At 43.5% G+C, this 27069-nt stretch overlaps 1 protein-coding gene across 3 annotated transcripts in view; it reads left to right on the top strand.

Moving 5' to 3' along the window:
* MBOAT1 (membrane bound glycerophospholipid O-acyltransferase 1) overlaps positions 1-27069 on the top strand; it is a 143879-nt gene that overhangs the window by 111223 nt on the left and 5587 nt on the right. For all 3 annotated transcript variants that reach the window (XM_077269957.1, XM_077269958.1, XM_077269956.1), the window contains exons 8-12: positions 5216-5408; positions 9409-9512; positions 23690-23754; positions 24090-24222; positions 24569-24720. In XM_077269957.1, the coding sequence (XP_077126072.1) occupies positions 5216-5408; positions 9409-9512; positions 23690-23754; positions 24090-24222; positions 24569-24720 (647 nt within the window). The remainder of the gene's footprint in view (positions 1-5215; positions 5409-9408; positions 9513-23689; positions 23755-24089; positions 24223-24568; positions 24721-27069) is intronic.

The raw sequence follows: 27069 nt of genomic DNA, 5'->3' as shown, positions 1-27069 counted from the left end.
CACACAGTGGACCTCATCTTCACCCACCTCTGCTGCCTATCTAACCTCTCTAACTCACCTCTACCTCTTTCTGACCACAACCTACTCACATTCTCTTCCCTTTCCACTCCAGGTCCACAATCCCCACCCCAAAAGTGTGCACACCCTCGCAGAAATCTCAAACACCTCGATCTACACTCACTCTCTCAATCCCTTCTCCTTACAGACATAAGTTCCCTACACAATTCGGATGCCGATGCCGTTTAAATATATCGCCACAATAGCTGCAGCTCTTGAATTGGTCTTCCCTCTCACACATACCAAAGCTCACGAAATCAACAGACAACCCTAGCACACCAGCCTGACCAAAGAACTGAGGCGTGCTTCCAGGGTTGAGTGGAGATGGAAAAGATCACACTTCAATGAGGACTTCACCACATTCTAACAGTCCCTCACTACTTTCAAGGCCACACTCGCCACAGAAAAACAAAGCTACTTCTCATCTCTCATATCCTCCCTGTCTCACAACCCTAAACAGCTATTCAGCACCTTCAATTCTCTCCTCCGTCCCCAACACCTCCCCCTTTCCACTTATCCCAGTGGAAGACTTTGCCTCATTCTTCAAACAGAAGATTGATAACATCAGATAATTCTTTGGCCTACAACCCCCAGAGTCCCTCCTTCTAACTACTCAACCCTCCTCCTCCAAAACCAGCTACTCCACCATTACAGAAGACCTACTTTCTGCCCTATTCTCGAGTTCACATCTCACCACCTGTGCACTTGACCCAATCCCATCCCTCTTCATCCCAAATCTCACCACAGTCCTCATCCTAACCCTAACCCATCTCTTCATCCTATCACTAACAACTGGTGTTTCCCCTCATGCTTAAAACATGCCTCAATCACACCCATCCTTAAAAAGCCCTCTCTTGACCCATCCTCTGTATTTAGGTTTCGCCCCATATCACTTCTCCCCTATGCCTCAAAACTACTGGAACAACATGTCCATTTTGAACTGTCCTCCGACCTCTCTTCCTGCTCCCTCTTCAACCGCTTACAATCTGGTTTCCGACTGCGTCACTCCACTGAAACTGCCCTAACAAAAGTCACCAATGACCTACTGACTGCCAAAGCCAAGTGACACTACTCTGTCCTTCTCCTCCTGGACCTGTTCTCTGCCTTTGACACAGTGGACCACTCACTTTTACTACAGACCCTCTCATCTCTTGGCATCACTGACTTGGCCCTATCTTGGATCTCGTCATACCTAACAGACCGGATATTCAGTGTCTCCAACTCACACACCATCTCCTCACCTCACCACCTATCTGTCGGAGTCCCAAAAGGTTTAGTCCTAGGGGCCCCTGCTCTTCTCCATTAACACCTTCGGCCTGGGACAGCTCATAGAATCTCTATGCTGATGACACACAGCAGATCTACATCTCTGAACCAGATATCACCTCCATACTAACCAAAATCCAAGAATGTATGTCCGCTATTTCATCCTTCTTCTCCTCTAGATTTCTAAAACTTAACATGGACAAAACAATTCATCATCTTTCCCCCACCTCATTCGACTTCCCCAAGAGACCTATCCATTAAATTAAATGGCTGCTCACTCTCGCAGTCCCACAAGCTCGCTGCCTCGGGGTAATCCTTGACTCTGATCTCTCCTTCAAACCACATATCCAGGCCCTTTCCACTTCCTGCCGACTTCAACTCAAAAATATTTCCCGGATCCGTACATTCCTCAACCTAAAATCTGCAAAAACTTTAGTGCATGCCCTAATCATCTCCTGCCTTGACTACTACAACCTCCTACATTATGGCATCCTCTCTAACACTCTCGCACCCCTCCGATCTATCCTAACCTCTGCTGCCCGACTAATCCACCTGTCCCCCTGATATTCCCCAGCCTCTCCTCTCTGTCAATCCCTTCACTCGCTCCCTATTACCCAGAGACTCCAGTTCAAAACCCTAACCATGGCATACAAATCCATCCACAGCCTGTCTCCTCCATACATCTGTGACCTTGTCTCCTGGTATTTACCTGCACGCAACCTTCAATCTTCACAAGATCTCCTTTGCTACTCCCCTCTTATGTCCTCTTCCCACAATCACATACAATCTTTCTCCCGTGCATCCCCCTACTCTGGAACTCTCTACCCCAACATATCAGACTCTCGTCTACCGTGAAAACCTTCAAAAGGAACCTGAAGACTCACCTCTTCCTACAAGCCTACAACCTGCAGTAACCACCGATCTACAAAACCATTGCACGACCAGCTATGCCCTTGCCTATTGTATCCTCACTAGTGATGACGAGTGTGCTCGTTACTCTGGTTTTCCGAGCATGCTCGGGTGTTCTCTGAGTATCGGGCGTGCTCGTAGATTATGTTTGTGTCCCTGCAGCTGCATGATTTTCAGCTGCTAGACAGCCTGAATGTGGGGATTCCCTAACAAACAGGCAATCCCTACATGTGTTCAGGCTATCTAGCAGCCGCAAATCATGCAGCTGCGGGGACTCAAACATCATCTATGAGCATGCCCAAGATACTCGGAGAACACCTGAACATGCTCGGAAAACAGGAGTAATGAGCACACTCGCTCATCACTAATCCTCACCTATCCCTTGTAGATTGTGACCCCTCGCAGGCCGGGTCCTCTCTCCTCCTGTACCAGTCATGACTTGTATTGTTTACTATTGTACTTGTTTTTTATTATGTATACCCCTTTTCACATGTAAAGCGCCATGGAATTAATGGCGCTATCATAATAAATAATAATCATAATGTACACTGCTCAAAAAAATAAAGGGAACACTAAAATCCCACATCCTAGATATCAGTGAATGAAATTTTCTAGTTGTAAATCTTTATTCATTACATAGTGGAGTGTGTTGAGAACAATATAATCTAAAAATGATCAACATAAATCACAACTAATATCCCACTGAGGTCTGGAGTTGGAATGATGCTCAAAATCAAAGTGGAAAATGAAGTTACAGGCTGATCCAACTTCAGTGGAAATTCCACAAGACAAGGAAATGATGCTCAGTAGTGTGTGTGGCCTCCACGTGCCTGTATGACCTCCCTTACAATGCCTGGGCATGCTCCTGTTGAGGCGGCGGTTGGTCTCCTGAAGGATCTCCTCCCAGACCTGGACTAAAGCATCCGCCAACTCCTGGACAGTCTGTGGTGCAACGTGACTTTGGTGGATGGTGCGAGACATGATGTCCCAGATGTGTTCAATCGGATTCAGGTCTGGGGAACGGGCAGGCCAGTCCATAGCTTCAATGCCTTCATCTTGCAGGAACTGCTGACACACTCCAGCTTCATGAGGTCTGGCTTCGTCCTGAATTAGGAGGAACCCAGGGCCAACCGCACCAGCATATGGTCTCACAAGGGGTCTGGGGATCTCATCTCGGTGCCTAATGGCAGTCAGGCTACATCTGGCGAGAACATGGAGGGCTGTGTGGCCCTCCAAAGAAATGCCATCCCACACCATTACTGACCCACTGCCAAAACGGTCTTGCTGAAGGATGTTGCAGGCAGATCGCTCTCCATGGCGTCTCCAGACTGTCACGTCTGTCACATGTGCTCAGTATGAGCCTGCTTTCATCTGTGAAGAGCACAGGACGCCAGTGGCGAATTTGCCAATCCTGGTGTTCTGTGGCAAATGCCAAGCGTCCTGCACGGTGTTGGGCTGTGAGCCAACACCCATCTGTGGACGTCGGGCACTCAGACCATCCTCATGGAGTCGGTTTCTAACCGTTTGTGCAGACACATGCACATTCGTGGCCTGCTGGAGGTCATTTTGCAGGGCTCTGGTAGTGCTCCTCCTGTTCCTCCTTGCACAAAGGCTGAGGTAGCGGTCCTGCTGCTGAGTTGTTACCTTCCTACGGCCCCCTCCATGTCTCCCGGTGTACTGGCCTGTCTCCTGGTACCTCCTCCAGCCTCTTGACACTACACTGACAGACACAACAAACCTTCTTGCCACAGCTCGCATTGATGTACCATCCTGGATGAGCTGCACTACCTGAGCCACTTGTGTGGGTTGTAGAGTCCGTCTCATGCTACCATGAGTGTGATAGCACAACCAACATTCAAAAGTGACCAAAACATCATCCAGAAAGCATTTGTACTGAGATGTGGTGTGTGGTCCCCACCTGCAGAACCACTCCTTTTTTGAGTGTATTAATTGCCAATAATTTCCATCTGTTGTCTATTCCATTTGTACAACAGCATGTGAAATTGTTTGTCAATCAGTGTTGCTTCCTAAGTGGACAGTTTGATTTCACAGAAGTTTGACTTACTTGGAGTTATTTTCTGTTGTTTAAGTGTTCCCTTTATTTTTTGAGCAAAAAATTTGCTTTGCATTGCCATTTGCTGAGATCTGTAACATTTTTATTTTTCAGTTGATGGACTTTTGTGAGGACATGTGTTTTGTTTTTTTTTGTTTGGTGTTGGGCCTAGCTGATGTTTTTATTGTTTGATTTTCGCTTATAAACAACCCTTTGAATACTTTTTATGCCTTCTTTGGGGAGGTGTGGCAACTGGAAAAACAGTACGTTCTGCTGTTCAATTAGAAAAAAATGTCATATAGGATTATTAAACACACACATTGAAATTGCAACACCAAGAGGTAAATTGATTGCTAGACATGCTAATGATAAAAAACTTGAAATGACAGTTTAAACACATCTCACTTTATTCTGTATAGTTGAGTTTCAGGTATGAGCGCCACGCACAGAAATACATGCACTTCCACACCTTGGCATGCTTTTATTGAGGTTATTAATGGTTGAGGGATTTTGTATCTTGGATTGATGGAAGAAAAGCCCGGAGATACTGCAGGCAATAATGTGCCATGCAGGCTGCTTCCAGTAGTATATGTAACATGCAGCTTGATGTACAACCATTAATAACCTTTATCACACAATGAAAACTGTAAAAACAAAACCCCCCAAAAAAACAATCACGAATTTGCATCACTGTTTCATCCAATGTGCTTTTTTTCCCCATTTTTGAGGACATCATATGATGGAGTGAATGGTGCTATTGAAAACTATAATTCGTAAAGCAAAAAACAAGGCCTCATATGGCTTTTTTATCTTAAAAATCGAAATGTTATGGCTCTTGAAAAAAGGCTATAAAAAATCAAAACGAAGGATTGCAGCTTTCTTAAACATTGTATTTAGTTAACTGTTGCTGTTTTGCTCATTTTTCCCCAGAAAGCTGTGATTAACAAACTCCTGATTTGTGTGGTGTCACTTATTCTCTTCCTAACTGTATCCAAAGCTGTCCCACTTATGTATATGTTGGACGACAAGTTCATTGAGGAGTCTTCTTTCCTTTGGAAGCTTGTTTACCTCTATATTTCTACAATGGCTTGTAAACCGAAATATTACTTTGCTTGGACATTAGGTAAGTTACTTTCAGGCTTTGGCCGGTAATGTACGAAAACTACATACAGAAGGTAAAGACTACATAAAGAAGGTGAAGGCTGCTTTGTTGCTGAACCCTCATTATGCCGATTATGTTAGGAAATAGTTGCACTATAATCAGAAGACTTCAACTAGAGTGGAACAATGACTGAAATACAGACCCAAAGTGCTGTTATATTTTGTTTGTGATGTCAAGTAACAGTCATTTTTTTTCTTTTAATATATTAAATAATATATTCATTTTAATATATTATTAAATATTTTGTTGAATGTTAAGGGAAAACATGGATTTTAGGGATTTGACTGATTTAATAAAGGTGATCTTTCATCAAATATTTCAAGCTGAACTAGATGGACAACGTAATAGGGGCTGCAGAGTGAATTACAACTTTTAGTTTTTCTTTTCCATTGTGGAGATATTAGCAATTAAAGTATTTGGCACCTAATAAGTTTATTTTTTTTTAGGTCCAAGTGGGTGTTCTCAGTTTTCACTGGAGATTCTTCCCGAGTATATGATGCTGACCAATCATAGGCAGACAGCAATTCTAAAAGGAAAGAAGAACACTCACCACAGTAGCTTAGAGCAGTTTCTTAGGCTACTTTCACACTTGCGTCTTCTGGCGGATGTCGCAATGCGTAGTTTTGGAGAAAAAACGCATCCTGCAAAGTTGCCCCGCAGGATTAGTTTTTTCTCCATAGACTTGCATTAGCGATTCATTGCGACGGATTGCCACACGTCATGTTTTGGCGGACCGTCGGCACAAAAAAAGTTCCATGTAACTTTTTTTGTGCGTCGCGCCATTTTCGACTGCGCATGCGCGGCCGAAACTCCGCCCCCTCCCCGGACTGCAGAATGGGCAGCGGATGCGTTGTAAAACTGCATCCGCTGCCCACGTCTTGCAGTTATTTCACAGCTTCCGTCGGTACGTCGGCCCGACGCATTGCGACGGCCCGTACCGACGGAGAAGTGTGAAAGTAGCCTTAGTATGTGAGATGTAATGATACTGCCTTCATCTCCTGCATGCGCCAGTGTGGGGGGATGGGCAGTTTAGCTGTGTCACATTACAAATTCTTCTTTCAGCTCTCCTCCTTTCCTAACGGTCACCTTTTCTGTACTGCACTTTCCCCACAATACCTGTTCAGAGATGTGCCAGTAATCACACATATGACTGCTGCGCTCAACTTGTACTAGTTCTGCAATTAGATCAAAGCAGAGTCTCATTACGTCTTCCATAGGAGTAGCCAATAACAAGCAGGTTTCTCCTGTGTGAGACACAGTAACAGCCTAATTTATCTGCAAAGTGAGTGCAAGTTGCTTGAGTACAGCAGGCATGTAAATACAGTAATCAGGACAGCTAATAGAAAGGTTTGTAATGTGACACGGCTAAATTCAGCTTCACTGTCCCTCACCCCACAATACAGGAATCGTGCACCAGGTTAGACCAGGAGATCAAGGCTGTATCATTACATTTCACAGCTGGGGAACCTGCTCTAAGCAATCGTTAGACATGTACTTCTTTCCTTTGAGTGACTCTGCCTGCTTATAATTGGTCAGTATCATGTACATAGAAGTGAAAAGTGTCTGATAACTCCGACTGGGACTTAACTTTTTTTTAACGCATTAGGTGCCAAATAGTTAATATCTCCACAACGGAGAGAGGAAATTGAAAATACAAAATAAAACTTTTGCTCTGCAGCCATTATTACATCCTGGGTGCAGTTCAACATGAACAATTTGGTGAAATGTCCTCTTTAAAATGAGCATACTGTGAATTTGGAAATATGCAGCATGCTCATTATCCACGTGGTACATGACTACAGCGCAGGGATTAGATTGTAAAATGTCAACCACTTGCCTCATACTATCGTCTTCTTTTTTTTTCCTTAGCTAATGCAAATGTTATAATCATCATCAAATCCACCATTGTACAGAAGTGTAGGGGATACAGAAAATGGCAAATTCACAGACCTTTTTCTGGTCAGAAGAATATCAGTTTACTCAAGTGATTTATTCCAGTGATGCATTACTGGGGTAAAGTCACATTCCCTTAAACTCGAAAGGGCCCGACTCATCATTGCATTTCCAGCAGTTTTTTTTAATTGAATACCTCTCAGTTGGTTTCTTTGTGATTTGCGACTATTTCATCCAACTATTTGCGCTTTTTTTAAAGTTGACTTTTGTAGCTTAGTTAGATTTCTGATTCTCAGTAGTGAGGCATGTATGAGGGAGTCGGAGTCAGGGAAATTGAGGAGACGGAGATTTGGCTTACCGACTCCACAACCCTGGCTTCCACACTAGATTTCTTATGGCTGACACATCGGATCTATAAAAAAAAATAGCATTTTTGTTGAGTGACAAGCATTTATGCAGCCAAAATGCTACTTCCATATGCTGACAGAATCCCTTGAAAGGGAATCTGTCAGCAGGGTTTTGCTATGTAATCAGGAAGGAGGATAACAGGGCAAGAAAGCCTAATCCTAGGGATGTATCACTTACTGTGCTGCTTTGTGAAGTTTTCATATACTCGGAACACCTGTTTTTTTTGGTGGAGATGTAACAGATCTAAGAGTTACTGATTGTTCACACGTTCAATATTTAGTGAGTATTTTACATCAGTATTTGTAAGCCAAAACCAGGAGTGGAACAGTCAGAGGAAAAGTATAATAGAAACACATCACCACTTCTGTATTTATCACCCACTTCTGGTTTTGGCTTATAAATACTGAGGTAAAATACTGACTAAATACTGAACGTGTGAACGTGGCCTCAAACTGTATACCACCCAGCCCACACCCCTGACTGGTAGCTTACTGTGTAAACTGTGCAATTTGAGCAAGCTGCAACTCAGGTAGGGGTGATGTTACATAGACTAGCCTGACTTGGCTTCACATGAGCTGTAGTCCTGTAGCGTTAACCTCCTGCTGATAAAATGATGATTGCATTGAAACTACCAAACACAGCCTAATAAGTTACACATCTCTGGAATCATCATCTCTTACCCTACATTATGCTACTCTCAGATTAAATAGCAAAAAACCTGCTGACAGATTCCTATAAGGGGATCCTGTCACGTTAAGAAACATTATTTACTTGCACATAAAAGGGTAATCTGCAAGTAAATAGCTTTTAAATTCTGTCTAACAAGTTTTATCCTCTCTGCAGCCACTCGCTTCCAGTGATTGGACCAATGCAGTTAGTCTCCGCTCACTATGCTTAAATGTGCAGCCAAGATTGCCAATAAACGAGCCAGGGAGGGATTACAGGACTATAACCGCTCCACGCACCACACTGATGACTGGAAGCGAGTGACGGCAGGGAGAATATAATTTTGTTTTTCTCCCTGTAGCTGCAGCCCCAATAAACCAGCTAGACGTGAATTAAATGCTATTTACCTGCAGATTATCACTATATCTGCATATAAATAAAGTATTTGGATACCTAATAAGATCAAATTAAACAATAAGAAAATAAGTGTATTGTTAACTCGGTGATCCTGACCTAGTAAATAAGTGCCAGTCATGTAGTTCATTAGTGCACAATAGTATCTCCAGGGCCCAATGACACAGATTGATGATGAATTGACCAAACGTGTTATTGACCATGGCGTTGTAATACATGCCAGTAATTCATTGGCAAACAAACAAGTTCTCATTTGACGTTGACCTCATCTTTTATGTGTGCCTACAGCACATCCACACTAGTGTGGAAAATCATACCAACAATCATTCCTATCCATATAGTTTGCACTTTCTCAATGATTGGCACACTTAAAGCTAAGAAAATATCATTTGACATATTAAATGCTTTGGTAAATGGCTCCCAATCTTCTCGTAAGTAAGAACACATAATTATACTGGTGCACTCCTAGAAATGTTTGCATTTCTGTGATTTACTATTTACATTTATTATGTTTGTCATATTATACTTGCTATGAATTGGTACTAATACTTAGCCTTTGTACTATTTCTTATTTGTGTAGCCGATGCAGTAAACAATGCCGCAGGGTATGGATTTAATGGAATAGATGAGAATGGCCAATTTCGATGGGATCTAATTAGTAACCTTAATATATGGAATATAGAGGTGAGTTTATAGTGAAGCTGCCCAATAAAGAAACATGTGTTTTTGTAAAGAATAATGTCATTCTTATTAAAGAGAACCTGTCAGATTCATGCTGCCCACGCCATATGCAGCATGAATTGCAGCCTGGCTGCACAATTATAGCCAGGTAGATTATTTTCTGAAACACTCCGGCATTTCAGAGAACATGTACTCTAAAGATCTGGCTGGTGAGCACAGCAGTAGACAAGACTAGTCCGGCGCTTTCTGTGTAAGATACTTCCCAGCACCGCTGCAGGTGATTCACATGTCTCTTGTGTGGCTATAGTCGTGCAGCCAGGCCCTGCTGCTTCAGTTTTGGCAGCATCAATTGCCTGACAAGTTCCCTTTAATATGATAGTGAATGAATTTTAAAGTGCTGCAAAATATGTTGGTTCTATAGAAATAAAAAATACTATAAGGAAGTGAATGTACGTACCGTACTTTTACATTATTTTTAACATTTGCAAACACTATGGGCCCGATTCATCGTTTGAAGATTTTTTTTTTCACTTTTCTTATTACGTCTTATGGTGTTAATTGATGTTTTTACACCAAATTATGCAAAATGGTTAAGCTGTTTCATGAATTTTCTGGAAAATATAAAATGCTCTTTATGTTTGTCTTTAACCTTTACTTGCGACTTCTTAGCTCAAACATTTTTAGCCTTTGTGAAAGTGGAATATTTGCAGCTAATATAACATTTTCATGGTAGAAATTTTAATTATTTCCACTGCACAATGTTATACAATTCTGTGGGGCATATGTGGGTTCAAAATACTCACTACATTCCTAAAACAGGCAAGAAAACATGTTGCCTCAGAAAGCAGCAGCTGTGAGCCCCTGATGTTTTTGATCTGTGTACTTACTCATCATGGGATTTATGTTTCCTCCCATGGCTAGGAGCTGTGGCGTGTGCCGACCATGAACTGGAGTAGCTCTACGTGGTCATACACGGCCATTACACAGTGCACAGCAGGGGCACATTTTTTAGAGTATTTCAGCACAGGAACATTTTTTTTCAACGTATCCAATTGTGGAACTTCTTATTATTCCAATATCTATTAATTAAAATGTACTTTGTTAATGGGATAAGCTCTTTTAACGAGCACAGTTAAAACACAGAATTGCTCCGTTCTCAGGAAGCTGTGACGTCCTGTTCTTTGGTTCATTTTCCTATGAATGGTTTCAGCAGTCATGTGACTGGAATTGTATGTCAGCAGATGTGCCATGAATGATATCTTGTGTTTCAGCCACCTCAGTACTTACCATCACTACTTGCTGTCCCTGCTGCGTCCACAGTATTAAGTATGAGTATAGCTTTTTGGATGTTTTAGAAGTATGTTTTTTTTTTTGTTTAACTGCTTCCTGAAGGTAAACAAACCCCGGCGCTCGCTGGGATTTGTGTAGCGACGACATTTGATTACAGTTGGCGATCTTGCAGTGCTGGGGACTCCCACACACCTCCAAGCACCAGCATTCCAGTGCAGAACGCTAGCTCTGCACCAATGACATCATCGGGATATGATTGGCTTAGGGCCCGATTATGTTAACCCTGTGTTATCTTCTAGATGCTGCAATCCATAGCGATTTTAAATAATTCACAGGGTAATGGATTATAAGACAAGTCATGATTAATATAATGAACATAATCAATAGTGCAGTCTTAATCAAAAAATGAGGATAAAAATTATAGAAGAAACTCCTAAAAGATATAACTAAAGATAATTGGAGTGCTGACTTCAAAAATTTAAACATGAGTTTATTGATACAATAATAAGTAACATAAATAATCTTATACACAAAAAATATTGTGGAAGGAAAAGATAGGATTCACAGTAGAAGCCCTGGGAATAAGGGGTTAGGGTAAGAGGCAGTTCCATAAATTACATTAGTATTCAGTATTGGAAGATCATGTAAACATATATTCTCCTAGTGCAAATATAGTAATATTGTAACAATTAAAAAGTGCTTGTGCTGAGAGGATCTACCATTACCGTATATACTCGAGTATAAGCCGACCCGAGTATAAGCCGACCCCCCTAATTTTGCCACAAAAAAACTGGGAAAACTTATTGACTCGAGTATAAGCCTAGGGTGGAAAATGCAGCAGCTACCGGTGAATTTCAAAAATAAAAATAGATGCTCCATACCATTCATTATTGCCCTATAGATGCTCCATATAAAGCTGTGCCATATATAATGCTCCATACCATTGATTATTGCCCCATATATTATCCATATATAGTTGTGCCATATAGAATGCTCTGCACCGTTCATTATGGCCCCATAGATGCTCCATATAAAGCTGTGCCCCATATACAATGCTCTGCACCGTTCATTATGGCCCTATAGATGCTCCATATAAAGCTGTGCCATATATGCTCTGCACCGTTCAGTTTGTCCCCATAGATGCTCATTATAAAGCTGTGCCCTATATGCTCTGCACCGTTCAGTTTGTCCCCATAGATGCTCATTATAAAGCTGTGCCCTATATGCTCTGCACCGTTCAGTTTGTCCCCATAGATGCTCATTATAAAGCTGTTCCCTATATGCTCTGCACTATTCAGTTTGGCCCCATAGATGCTCCTTATAAAGCTGTGCCCTATATGCTCTGCACTGTTCAGTTTGGCCTCATAGATGCTCCTTATAAAGCTGTGCCATATATGCTCTGCACCGTTCAGTTTGGCCCCATAGATGCTCCTTATAAAGCTGTGCCATATATAATGCTCTGCACCGTTCAGTTTGGCCCCATAGATGTGCCATATAAAGCTGTGCCCCATATACAATGCTCTGCACCGTTCATTATGGCCCTATAGATGCTCCACATAAAGCTGTGCCCTATATGCTCTGCACCGTTCAGTTTGGCCCCATAGATGCTCATTATAAAGCTGTGCCACATATAATGCTCTGCACCATTCAGTTTGGCCCCATAGATGCTCCTTATAAAGCTGTGCCCTATATGCTCTGCACCGTTCAGTTTGGCCCCATAGATGCTCCTTATATAGCTGTGCCCTATATGCTCTGCACCGTTCAGTTTGGCCCCATAGATGCTCCTTATAAAGCTGCCCCATACGGAATGCTCTGCACCGTTCAGTTTGGCCCCATAGATGCTCCACATAAATCTGTGCCATATATAACGCTGCTGCTGCAATAAAAAAAACAAAACACATACTCCCCTCTCTTGCTTGCAGCTCCCCAGCGTCCGGTCCCGGCGTCTCTCCGCACTGACTGATCAGGCAGAGGGCGGCGCGCACACTATATGCGTCATCGCGCCCTCTGACCTGAACAGTCAGAGCGGAGAGACGCCGGGAAGATGGAGCGGCGCCCGGCGTGTGGATCGTGGACAGGTAAATATGCGATACTTACCTGCTCCCGGCGTCCTGCTCCTTCCCCCGGACAGCTGGTCTCCGGGTGCCGCAGCCTCTTCCTCTATCAGCGGTCACCGGCACCGCTGATTAGAGAAATGAATATTCAATTCTCTAATGAGCGGTCCCACGTGACCGCTGTACAGGGGAAGAGCTGCGGCACCCGGAGACAGTGTGACGGGCAGAGGGAGCGTCAGGATCGCCGGGACTAGGTAAGTATGCCTCAGCGCCCTCTCCCCTCACCCGCCGACCCTGCCACAGACCGTGACTCGAGTATAAGCCGAGAGGGGCACTTTCAGCCCAAAAATTTGGGCTGAAAATCTCGGCTTATACTCGAGTATATACGGTAATTATAAACTGATAATGTGGAAAGCAGGGGCATAAAGTAAATGTACTGCCCGTACCCAAATTATAAGAGTATTGAAAAAGTTTACGCGAAACGTGCATCTGGGGTTGGCCCCTGGGAACTCTGTGGTCTGTGCACCAGCACTTTACAACATGGGTAAGTGTATGCAACCCATGTGCCTAAACCACATTTACCATCCACATGTTTGGCATCTATGTAGCAGTGAGAGCCCGCTTAATTTACGGGGTACATGTCTCCAGAAGCTTGGCATAATGTACTTGGCACTACAATGGCAGATTTACAATTTTTATTCAGCAACGTCCACTGCTGCTTGTTTCTGGAAAACACCCGTAGAGTCAAAATCATCACTACACCTGTAAATATATTCCTAGAGGGGTGCAATTACCAAAATGGGGTCACTTGAGGGGATTCTGCTCTTCTGGCACTTAGTGGCTCTATAAATAGAGTCCTCAAACTATTCTACAAAAGTGTGTTCTCCCAGAGTCAAATAGTGCTCCCTCCCGACCAAGTCTCGCCATATGGCTAAACAGTATTGTATAGCCACATATAGGGTATGGTTCCACGTTCAGCAGAAATTGTGTGTCACATTTTGGTGCCGTTTTTACACCCATTGTGAAAATGAAATTCTGCGGCTAAAACAATTTTTTTTCTGGTAAAATTGTAATTATTTTTTCTTCACTGCCCAATGGTATAACATTCTGTGACATACCTGTGGTGTCAATATGATCACTGCCAACTAGATGAATTAATTGAGAGGTATAGTTTATAAATTGGGGTCACTTATGAGGGTTTCAGCTGTTCTGGAATGTCAGGAGCTCTACCAATGTGACATGGCACCTTCCAATCATAACTGCAAAATCTGCAATACAATATGGCACTCCTTCCCATCTGAGCTTTGCACTGTGCCTCAAAAGTAGTTTTCAGCCATTTATGGGGTATTGGTGTACTCAGGAAAAAATTAGCACAATTTCTTCTATCACCCCTTTTGAAAATTAAAAACTTGGGGTAAAACAATAGTTTAATTTAAAGAATTGTAATTTTTCATTTACTGTTCTGCCTTCCTCCACGTAGGTTGCTGTGTGGATTCCAACATACGGCTAAACCTTCATCCACATCCCAGTAAACAGACTGTGTTGATGCTTAAGTCTTATTTATTAGGGTGATGATAACATAAACTATAATGTTGAACAACAATGGTGGATAATATTCATAGTAGATGATCGAATAGTGAATGATGTTGATGTACAAAGTGGATGTTCAGTGAATAATCATTGTGGATGACTGGTGAAAAACTAAAGAATAACAGCATATCAGTATATGCACATACAGGGTGCAGTCACATAAATAACTGGGACATTACAGCAAGAATTATACAGAGTGCATTACACAGTAATTCTAACAGCACTGCCCTATTCTATACAAAGATGCCTCTATCTACATGCAGAGTAAACATTACCTAACTGCAAGCTGCAGAGCACAATCTGCCTAACTATATCAGACTATAGGAGCTACATAAGGCTCAAATACTAACACAAACATAAGATGCATTTAACCCTTTATAAACGTACCGAGATCCGTTAGGACAGGGGTAGAAAAGTAAGTGAGACAGGAGCACGTGTGCCTCTCTTCAGACTTGAGGAAAAATGGCTACTGAAGCTTGTCTTCCACAAGAAGAATGAGGGCGGAACCTACCCAGAAGACATTGCTCTTTTGAGGGAAAAATTGGTAAACAACATGAAAAGTAGGCAACTGATGACCTCCAGTGGCCACAACTTGAATAACATGATAATTAACTTTCTGCACATTAAGATGGGCAGAACACTCCTCGCTTGGCGTCAACAGATGCCACAATTAGGTTCTTTTGGGGAAAATAATAATACAAGCTCGGTAACGGGCCTGAGGAACAGTTTGTTCTCCCCAAGCTTGCACACTCTGACCTCTACTTTCCGCACTTTCCCATCTTTGCTGGGAAGGGTCTTGATGACTAGGCCGAGTGGCCACTCGTTCCGATGTGACTGACTGTCTTTGACGCGTACAACATCGCCAGATTGAATATTTGGGCGGTCTTTCTGCCACTTTGTTCTGGTTTGCAGAGTGGAGAGATACTGTTTCCTCCATCTATCCCAGAAGACGTTGGACACGCTTTGTACTTGCCTCCATTGTCGTCTGTAGAGGTCTTTGGCATTGAATTCTCCGAGTGGAGCTTTCGGGACACAGGTTTTCTGTGTGAGTAACATTGCAGGAGTAAGGATGGATGGATCTCCAGAATCACTAGAAAGTGCTGTCAGTGGCCTGGCATTCATGATGGCCGAGACCTCTGCCGAGAACGTGGATAAACTCTCTTGTGTAAGTCTGGTGTTAGCTTGCAAGAAGATAGAGTCTAGTATTTTGCGTGCTATCCCTATCATCCTTTCCCACGCACCTCTCATGTGCGAAGAGTGTGGTAGATTGAAAGTCCAGGTACATCCTTGCTCGCCCAGATACCTTTCCACATTAGCGATGTCCAGATTGGAAGGGATTTGGAGCTCTCTTGCCGCTCCGACGAAATTCGTACCTCGGTCAGAACGAATATGCTTCACAGGGCCTCTGGTTGCGATGAAGCGTCGAAGTGCGTTTATAAAACTTGATGTGTCCATCGATTCGATTACTTCGATATGAACGGCTCTGATGGACAGACACGTGAATAGAACTGCCCAACACTTTGCTTCTGTAAGTATTTTTCTAGTCTGTCGTGTAGCCACAGACCAAGGACCGAATACATCTAGTCCAACGTTGGTGAAGGGGGTTCAGTACTCAGACTGTCGGGTGGAAGATTGGCCATCTTTGGATTTTGGAATGTGCCCCGGAGTTTGCGACACGTAACACAGTCGAAGATGAGTTTGCTCACTCTTCTCTTTGCTCCAACTATCCATAGTCCGGCCGCCCGTAGGTTTCCTTCAGTGAACAAACGGCCTTGGTGTCTCACTAAGACATGATGATGTTGAATCAGCAAGGTTGTTACGTGATGACGTCCAGGAATTATCACCGGGTGCTTCTCTGAAACTTCTACCTCAGCTTCTTGAAGACGGCCACCGACTCTCAGCAGCCCATCTTGATCGAAAATCGGATCGAGCTTCCTCAGCCGACTGGCTTCAGGAATGGGTTGTCCCTTGTTGAGGTTGTCTATTTCTCTGCCATAGGTTTCTCTTTGTACGACACAAAGTATTAAAACCTTGGCTCTTTCCAGGTCGGGAGCAGTAAACGCAAGCCTGCATTGATGCCAACCTTTACAAGGTCCCTGGCTGACTGGTAGGACTGGGTTACATGAAATAGACAAGCTATAGCTCGAACAAGTGACTTCCATGTGGAGAACCTGCTGAACCGGTGAGATTCAAGGTGGCAGCTTGAAATCTCTGTATGTAGAGCAGACACTTGAGGTCGGATCTCTTCATCCGTGTCTGGACCCACTAGTTCGAACGTTTCAGGCCTGTTGATGTGGGGCATCGAACGGTACAAAGAGGTAGGACCTATGAACCATGTAGTGTCCTTCAAATAACTGGGTGCAACGGATCTAGTCGCGTGGTCCGCAGGATTGTGGTGAGTAGGTACGTAGTGCCACTGATTAGGGCCGGTGGATCTTCTTATCCGAAGTATCCGGTTGCTGACGTAGACATAGAAGCGTCGTGTCTCGTTACAGATGTACCCCAGTACCACCTTGCTATCGGTGTAGAACTCTGCATCCTTGATCTTCAGACTCATCGCATCCGAGATCAGTTCGGCCAACTCAACTGCTAGGACAGCAGCACAGAGTTCCAGTCTAGGTATCGTGTGTTCACGAAGTGGCGCCAATTTCGTCCGGCTCATAACGAACCCGATATGGCATTGTCCGCTCACGTCTATGGTTTTGAGGTACGCTACTGCTGCAATCGCTTTGACTGATGCATCACAGAAAATACAAAGTCTTTGCGTTTTGACCTCTGGATGGCACAGGACCATACGGTCGTTTCACACGAAGGTTGGTCAGGGCTTCAAGAGACTTCTTCCACTCTGCCCACAGGTCAGTCTTTCCTGCTGGAAGTGGATCATCCCAATCAGTAGTGTCTTGGGTGAAGTCCCTGAGCATCAACTTTCCTTGAATGGTTACTGGAGCTACGAACCCCAAGGGGTCGTATAAACTATTCACGAAGGAAAGAACTCCTCTGCGCGTGAAGGGTTTCTCATCCTTGCTGATCTGAAAGGTGAAGGTGTCTGTCTTCAGATCCCACAGCAATCCAAGGCTCCGCTGCATGGGAAGGGGGTCGATGCTGAGGTCTAAATCCTTTAGCTCGCTGGAATAGTCTTCAGAGGGAAAGGCTTCCATCAACTCTCGGCTGTTGGAGGAAATCTTGTGTAACCTTAGGTTAGACTGAGCGAGCATGTCACGAGTCCTCTTTAGTAGACTGATTGCGGCCTCACTTGTCGGTGTGGACTTCACAGAGTCATCCACGTAGAAATCCTTTTCCACAAAGGACCTGATGTCCTAGCCATACTCTTCTTCACCCTTTTTGGCAGAATGTCGGAGGCCGTAGATTGCGACTGCTGGGGAAGGGCTGTTCCCAAAGATGTGTACTCGCATCCGGTACTCTGCGATGTCTCCGTCCGGGTCGTTGTCACGGTACCAGAAGAACCTCAAGTAATTTCTGTGTTCCTCTTTGACGAGAAAACAGTGGAACATCTGTTGTATGTCAGCCATAAATGCCACTGAATCTCTACGGAAACAGAGTAATACTTCCAGAAGTCTGTTGTTGAGGTCTGGGCCCGACAGTAAGACATCATTCAAAGAAACATCTTCGCATTTGGCGCTTGAGTCGAATACCACTCTAATTTGACCTGGCTTCTAGGATGGTGCACTCCGAAGATGGGCAGGTACCAACACTAACACTCCTCTGAGTGTCGAAGTGCAGGTGCAATCTCTGCGTGGTTGTTCTGGAATATCTTTCCCATGAAGGTAAAGAAATGTTCCCTCGTCTCAGGTGACTTCTGAGGCTTGTGTCATAGGGAGATGAATCTGCTGAAGACCAATTCCCTGTTGTTGGGTAGGCGTCTCCTGTGAGGTCGAAATGGTAGAGGTGCGACCCAACTATTCGACGTATCCTTGACTATTTGTTCATCCATGATGTCCAAGAACATCCTGTCTTCTATAGACATCGCTACCTTGTTGTCTTCCTTCGTCCTGTGGAAGACTGTACATCCTATGTGGTCTTGTTCACCTTCACAGGCGTGGTCTTCGTTGATAGGAACTGAGAAAGGGCAAGGTAGAGGAGTGCTGCTTCGTAGTTCCTTTACCAGCAGACTATTGTGACATGGCTGGAAGAGAGATGGACGTCCATTTTCTAGTGTGCTGGTAAGCATACTGTTGACTGAGACCGGCTTGGGTGCTCCTCCTAGACAGACATCTCCTACAATGACCCATCCAAGGTCTTGCCTCTGAGCGTATGGAGCATTTCGGGAGCCGTTGATATATTCTCTAGTCTTGTGGACTCGTAGTATATCTCTTCCCAGAAGTAAAGCTATTGGGGCTTCTGGTTCCAACTCAGGTATCAGGTGGGCTATACGCTTCAGGTGGGGGTGATACGTTGCCACCTCTGGTGAAGGTATCTCAGACCTGTTGTCAGGAATCTGGTTGCACTCCAGGATGGTCGGTAGTGACAGGCAGATCTGGCCATCTATGGACTCCACTTTGTATCCGGTTGCTTTCCTCCCCGCCGTCTCGATGGTACCTGAACATGTCCTAAGGGAGTAGGGAGAACCGGGGCCTACAATGTTGAAGTTGTCAAAGAAGATGGACCTGGCTAAAGACCTATTACTTTGGTCATCCAGGATTGCATATATCTTGAGCGCTTTGTCTCTGTGGTCTGCTGGATAGACTCGGACAAGGCAGATTTTTGAACAAGATCTTCCTCCTGTGAGTCCCTTACAGATCTCCGTACATTGAGAGATGACCGCAGGGGTGTCTTCATCGGTGTTCTTCTGCTTCTCATCGTGCTCCTCTGCCTGTGACAACACTCCTGGAGGTGGTCCAGGGTGCAAGGCTGTATTGTGATCCGTGCTGCTGCATTCTGGACATTTCACGCTAGCTCCACAGTTCCTGGCGAAGTGAGCGGTTGTAGCACAGCATTTGAAGCAGATGTTGTTTTCCTTGAGGAAACCTTTGCGATCCTCTAAAGTCTTATCCCTGAAGGCTCTGCACTTTAGTAGAGGATGTGGTTTCCTGTGTAGAGGACACTGCTTACTGACATCCTGAGGTTTGCTCTCTTCTGTAGGGGGCTTAGTTGTCTTGTGAGGAGGACCTGTGGAATCAATATTAGTTTTATGGACTGCCACGGGTGTCTTACTGGGTTTGACACCAGAGTTAGCGGAACATGACAGAGTGAAATCAAAACTAGGGTCATTTCTGATCTTGGCTTGCTGGGTGACAAACTCAACAAATACAGTAAAAGGAGGGAATGGTACATTATGAATTTGTTTATACCCTGAACCATGTATAATCCACCTTTCTTGAAGATTGTAAGGAAGTTTTTGTACTATTGGATTGACACCCCTAGCAGTGTCTTAAGAATGCCAATCCAGGCAAGTGACCTTCCTTCTGGGCGACCTGTAATTCTATCAATAAATCACTCAATTCTCTAAGCCTTTGATAACCTTTGGGCCCTATCTTAGGGAAATCATTGATTCTTTTGAATAAAGCATTCTCTATTACGTCTATGGACCCATAGCATTCGTCAAGTCTTTCCCACACTTTACGTAGACCTATGTGTGGGTATTCTATGTTAATGTCTCTTAGTCTTTTAGCATGCTCGACCGATTCAGTTCCAAGCCACTTTACCAGGAGATCTAACTCCTCACTACTAGAAAGGTCCAGTCCCTGAATGGTGTTCTGGAACGAAGCTCGCCATGACCTATAGTTTTCGGCTTTGTCAGTGAACTTTACCAGTCCTTTTGTTACCAGTTCTCGGCGGGCAAAGAACTTTGCCAAGTCTACGGTGGCTTGATCAGTGTTGGTACGAGCCGGTATGTTATAGTCATGTCTAGTGTGTGGTGCATCACCATACCTGTGAGACGCTCTTGGCTTCGGACAGTCTGCATAGTACCTTTCTGGTGAAGATGTCTCTTTAAGGTGAGGTGGGAGCTGTACCTTCTTCTCAGTGGAACGGTAGCTGTAGTCGACTCCTCTGTGCTGGACGTCTTCTTGTTTGTAGTAGTGAAGTTCGGGGTTGGATCGGTGATAATCGGCGTAGGCTGATCGATGTAGTCTGTCGAGGGTGTTGTCCATGCTGGAGTGTCGATGGACGTACTCTGTGACGCGCTGAGCTGGGTCTTGCTGCTCTAGATCTGTTTCAAGAACGTTGCTGCGTCCCTCATAATCAGGATCCTTCATGGCTTCCAAGTACTCTGCCTTAGCTATTGCAGCTGCTGCCTCTTTGTCTGCCATAAGTCTTTCTAGAGACACTTGCAGGCACGCACTTTCTTCCTCTTGCTCTGCCCGCAAACGTGTGGTTTCGGCTTGCAGGCGTGCACTTTCTGCCTCTTGCTCTGCCCGCAAACGTGCATTTTCTGCTTCATGTTCTTCTCGCAAACGTGCATTTTCTGCTTCATGCTCTGCTTGTCTCAGCTTTAGATGCATTTCTTTCTCAGCGAAGGAGGACCTCGCTTTGGCTGCTTCAGCTTCAGCACGAGCGACAGCAGCCAGCTCTGCTAATGATGACCTGCTAGAGCTTGCTCGTGATCTTGTCTTGAGTGAGGATGTGCTGTTTCGAGACATTGTGCGCTTAGCTGCGTACTGCTGAGTGTTTTGGCGGGAAACTGAGTCTATGTGCGGTGAGCTTCCGCGTGGCGGGAATGATGTAGCTCTTCTTGGCGGGCTGCAGTATAGTTCTGCGGCTGTATGGCGGCTGCTGTGGTACCCGAATGCGGAGCAGTGTGGGTGTTAGCGGTTCTGTACAGTCTGATCAACTACAGCCTGCGACCGGCTATCAGTTTCACTGAAGGCAGCTAATCTGTTCTTGCTTTACAGTCACCGCCTGCGACTGGCGGTCTCGTTTTTCACTGTTCTGCCTTCCTCCACGTAGGATGCTGTGTGGATTCAAACATACGGCTAAACCTTCATCCACATCCCAGTAAACAGACTGTGTTGATGCTTAAGTCTTATTTATTAGGGTGACGATAACATAAACTATAACGTTGAACAACAATGGTGGATAGTATTCATAGTAGATGATCGAATAGTGAATGATGTTGATGTACAAAGTGGATGTTCAGTGAATAATCATTGTGGATGACTGGTGAAAAACTGTAAAGAATAACAGCATATCAGTATATGCACATACAGGGTGCAGTCACATAAATAACTGGGACATTACAGCAAGAATTATACAGAGTGCATTACACAGTAATTCTAACAGCACTGCCCTATTCTATACAAAGATGCCTCTATCTACATGCAGAGTAAACATTACCTAACTGCAAGCTGCAGAGCACAATCTGCCTAACTATATCAGACTATAGGAGCTACATAAGGCTCAAATACTAACACAAACATAAGATGCATTTAACCCTTTATAAACGTACCGAGATCCGTTAGGACAGGGGTAGGAAAGTAAGTGAGACAGGAGCACGTGTGCCTCTCTTCAGACTTGAGGAAAAATGGCTACTGAAGCTTGTCTTCCACAAGAAGAATGAGGGCGGAACCTACCCAGAAGACATTGCTCTTTTGAGGGAAAAATTGGTAAACAACATGAAAAGTAGGCAACTGATGATCTCCAGTGGCCACAACTTGAATAACATGATAATTAACTTCCTGCACATTAAGATGGGCAGAACATTTACTCAGCCCAATGTTATACAATTCTGTGAATCGCCTGAGAGATAAAAATGCTCACTACTCCCCTAGATAAATTCCTCAAAAGATTTAATTTCCAAAATGGTGTCACTTGTAGGGGTTTCTGGTGTTTTGGTATGGTATGTCAGGGGCTTTTCAAATGTGACCTGGCGTCCGCAATCTATTCCAGCCAAATTGGCATTCCTTCCCTTCTGAGCCCTACCATGCGCCCAAGCAGTAGTTTTCCACCACATATGTATCAGTGTACTCAGATGAAATTGCGCAACAAATTGTATGGGCCATTTTCTCCTCTTACCCTTGTGAAAATAAAAAATTTGGTTCTCTCCACACATTTAGATGATAAATTCCTTTAGCGGTGTAGTTTCTGAAATAAGGTCACTTGTGGGTGGTTGCCACTGCTTAGGCACATCAGGGCCTCTGCAAATGCAACATGGTGTCAGCTATCTATACCAGCGAGTTTTGTGTTCCAAAAGTTAAGTGGTCCTTCTCTTTTGAGCTGTATCGTGCACCCAAACGGTAGTTTTCCACCACATATGGGATATCTGCGTACTCAGGAGAAAGTGGACAACAAATTTTCTCCTATTACTCTTGTAAAAATGCAAAATTTGGGGCTAAAATAACATTTTTTGTGGGAAAAGGTTTCATTTTTCCTTTCACAGTGCTTTAATTCCTGTGAAGAACTTGACAATAGGCTTTTGAGTATTTTGCGGGGTTCAGTTTTTAAAATGGTGTCACTTTTGGCTATTTTTAGTCACATAGACCCCTCAAAGTCACTTAAAAAAATGGGAAATTGCTGAGAAACGTTTAACCCTTCTAACTTCCTAACAAAAAAAATAAAAAATGTTTTTTTTAAAAAAAATTGTTGATGTAAAGTAGACATGTTATTCATTAACTGTTTGTGTGATATAACTATGTGGTTTAAGGGCATAAAAATTAAAAGTTTCAAAATTGCAACATTTTTTAAAATGTTGCCAAATTTTTGATATTTTCACAAAAAATATTGACTTAAATTTACCACTAACATGAAGTACAATGTGTCACGAAAAGCAACTCAGAATCACTGGGATATGTTGAAGCGTTCCAGAGTTATTGTCCCATAAAATGACACTCGTCAGAATTGAAAAAATTGACCTGGTCAGGAAGGTGAAAACAGGCTGTGTCGCAAAAGTGTTAAACATATTTAAGATTACTAGTGCTTTTTATTCAGTTACTTTTACCTTTTACTATTTGCTGAATGGTGCATTTTTATATGTCATATATGTAAAAAAAAAAAGTGCAATATTTTGAATAGGTTGTTTTTCCGTTTAGACTGTAGTAGAATGTATGGTTTACCTACTTCACTCTGATTGCATCCTTTTCTTCATTTAGCATGGTTACTGGAGCGTGATAATTTTGCTGAGTGGACTAGACGCCATAGGTTAAGAACTCAGAATGTCCTTGCCACTAAGTCAGTCTAGAGACAAGGCTGCCTTAAGGCACCGTTATGTACCACTGAAATCCTTGTTACATAATTGAATCTTAAGCAGCTACTGGCAATAATTAATGTGTTTGTCGTCTCTCATTCTTCTAGATGGCTACAAGTTTTAAAATGTGTATAGACAATTGGAATATCCAGACTGCTGCTTGGTTAAAAAGGTAAATTATTAAACGCGAAATCTACTAAAATCAATGGTAAAATATGTTACATGCTTTTCTTTTATACAAATATGTTAATTATCTATTTTATTCATGGCAATAATCTGATAACATGTAAATCATTAATCTGAATGTTCTGCTGCTTTATGAGGGAAATGTTTCATGTACTCCCGTAGAAATGTCAAACACTGGATCCCTGGGTACAGGATTTGTGGTAAATACGGGACTCGTTATCCTGCCTATCATTGTTTGGTATCAGCTAATTCATATGAAATAAAGAATATATTTAACAGATGTTTTTTAGTATTAAACTATATTTTGTTTCCTCCCTGCAGAGTTTGCTATGACAGGGCACCGAAATATCGGACAGGTTTAACATTTATTCTTTCGGCTGTCTGGCATGGTGTTTATCCTGGATACTACTTCACGTTTCTTACTGCCTTCCCAGTGATGTGGGCTGCAAGAGGAGTAAGTATGGGGAAAGTGTATTATTTAACTGGCTTTAGAATAATCTGTCACAGTTAGTACCATGGCGAGAGTTAAAAAAGATGTCCAGTTATCCTGAGAATGGAGGCTGCAGTGTGACCGCTTTACAAGTACCTGGGGTTGACTGCGGTTCCCTTTATGGGAGCACCTCTGTGCAGGAAAACTTCTTCTATTTTCAGAAGTCTCATAATCATCACAGACAGAATTACAATGAAAAGCAATACCTCTATTTTCAGCAGGTAATATAGGATCCACAATAGGTTACAGCTCACCTCCTTTTTTCAGGATTTTGGAATTTGTAATGAATGTAGCTATTTTCTTTTTACAGATGCGGAATATTTTTCGCCATTACTTTATTTCCTCCAAAGTCAGAAAATTTGTCTATGACATCATCACATGGATTGTAACCCAGTTGGCAATTTCCTACACTGTTGCTCCCTTTTTCGTGTTGGCAACTGAACCAACCATTACATTTTACAAGTATGTATTCCCTTTGTGTTTCCACCTAAAAAAATGTGCTGATATTACAGTATAAATAACTTCATTGACATTACTATTTTATGGATTGTGAATATGGTAGCCCTCACCTCCAGCACAGGAACCAGTTATCTGCATACTAAAGAATAGACAAACACATAGTGTTTAGCCATCAACCAGAAGGTCCTCTTGCCTCTGTTCCAGCCTATCATTGTTATATTGTTTACTGTAAGTGATATCTGTAATTTGTATATAGCCCCTTCTCATGTACAGCACCATGGAATCAATGGGGCTATATAAATAAATAATAATAATAATATATATACTGTAGATATTTCTTGCTAATTGCAAATAGTGCGAATCAATTTGCAGGATGCAGTCCAGCATCCACTTCAGTAATGTATGCCTATCAGATGGTGGCCCTGCAAACCTCCTCTTATCTGCCGGCATCTGCAGCTCTTTTTTTGATTAGCATCGTGCGCCAGGCCAGCATATCAAAAGAGGAGCCATGGGTGCTGTCAGGTAAGTGACAGTTCTCAGGCCTCCCATATGTCATGATCCAGGTCGGGGCTTGCTTCTTGCTTCTCTTTCCTCGGCCTGGTCATGGAGCATGGAGGGGTTAACTTTTCCTGCCTCTCTTTGGTTCATGGGTGGCTATTTATTGGTGCTATTTTAGGTACCCTTTTTCAGTGATAGTTCATGCTTCCAGGCTAGAGCAGCTGATTCGTATACCCTTCTGCCTCTGACTTCCCGTGTGTGTTTCTGACCTATGCCCTATCCCTTACTCAGTGTATGTTTGGTGATTTCCCTACAGTGTATGACTCGGCTTGAACTCTGAACTCTGCCTCCGGTTTTTCTGTCTCTGGTACTGTGTTCCCCCACTAGCTTTTGACCCTCTGGCTTGTCAGTGTAGAGGGTATTCCGGAGTACCTGAAGGACTTTGCGGATGTATTCTCCGAAAGAGAGGCTGAGGTTTTGCCACCGCACCGCCCATTTGATTGTACCATTGATTTTGTTCCTGAAGCTAAATTGCCCAAGGCCCTTTTGTATAATTTATCCGGTCCCGAGTGTACAGCCATGAAGGAATACATCTCTGAGAGTCTTTGCAAAGGGCACATTCGCCCTTCCATGTCCCCTGTGGCAGCTGGGTTCTTTTTTGTGAAAAAGATGGTGGTTTGCACCCATGCCTCAATTTCCGAGAGTTGAATAAGATCACTGTGAGAAATACTTACCCTCTCCCAGTTATCCCTGATTTATACAACCAACTGTCTGGGGCTAAGTGGTTTTCTAAATTGGATCTTCGGGGGGGCATACAATCTCATCCGTGTACGACGGGGGATGAGTGGAATACTGCGTTTCTCATTTCTGAGGGTCTGTTTGAAAATTTGGTGCTCTGGCTGTTTTTCAAAATTTTATCAACCATGTCTTTTCTGACTTTATTGGGTGCTTTTTGGTAGTGTATCTTGATGATATTCTGGTGTACTCTGTGGAGAAGCAGGCCCACATAGATCATTTGCGTGCAGTTCTCCATAGACTCCGGGAGAACTGTCTTTTTGCTAAACCGGAGAAATGTTTGTTTTTGGTGCAGGAGTTGTCCTTTCTGGGGTTCATCTTGTCTGCTGAAGGATTTTGTATGGACTCTAGAAAGGTTCAGGCCATTGTGGACTGGGTTCAACCCAGGGATCTTAAAGGTCTTCAACGTTTCTAGGGGTTCGCTAATTATTATAGGAAATTTATAAGGGGGTTTTCTCAAATTGTTAAACCCCTCACTGATTTGACCCGAAAGGGGTCTGATATCAAGAATTGACCTTCTCCTGCCGTAGCGGCATTTTCGTCGTTAAGTGTTTCATGTCTGCCCCCGTATTGATTCAACCGGATCCATCTGAACCGTTTATTGTGGAGGTGGACACCTCAGAAGTGGGGGTGGGCCTTTTGCCTTTTTCTCGAAGAAATTCTCTTCTGCGGAAAAGAATTATGATGTATGTGGTGTGGTTGCATGGTGTGCCTGTGAGTGTGGTTTCTGACAGGGGAGTGCAGTTTGTGTCCAAGTTCTGGAGGGCCTTTTGTAAAAGGTTGGGTATCTGTTTGACCTTTTCTTTAGCATATCATCCTGAGTCTAATGGTCAGACAGAGAGAACCAATCAGTCCTTGGAACAAATCTTGCGCTGTTTGACCACTACCTGGCAGGACGATTGGTATTCCTCTTTGCCTGTGGCTGAATTTGCTTTTAACAATCGCTTTAATCAGTCCACGGGTACCTCCCCTTTCTTCTGCAATTATGGGTTTCAGCCTCATTTTGGGGAGTTTTCCTGACTGGATTCAGGGTGCCCTGGGGCTGTGCAACTTTTAAGG

The sequence above is a fragment of the Ranitomeya variabilis genome, chromosome 6 (genome assembly GCF_051348905.1).
Source record: "Ranitomeya variabilis isolate aRanVar5 chromosome 6, aRanVar5.hap1, whole genome shotgun sequence".
NCBI classification, from domain to species: domain Eukaryota; kingdom Metazoa; phylum Chordata; class Amphibia; order Anura; family Dendrobatidae; genus Ranitomeya; species Ranitomeya variabilis.
The sequence above is the reverse complement of the archived record's forward strand: the minus strand, read 5'-3'. Positions and strand labels throughout refer to the sequence as shown.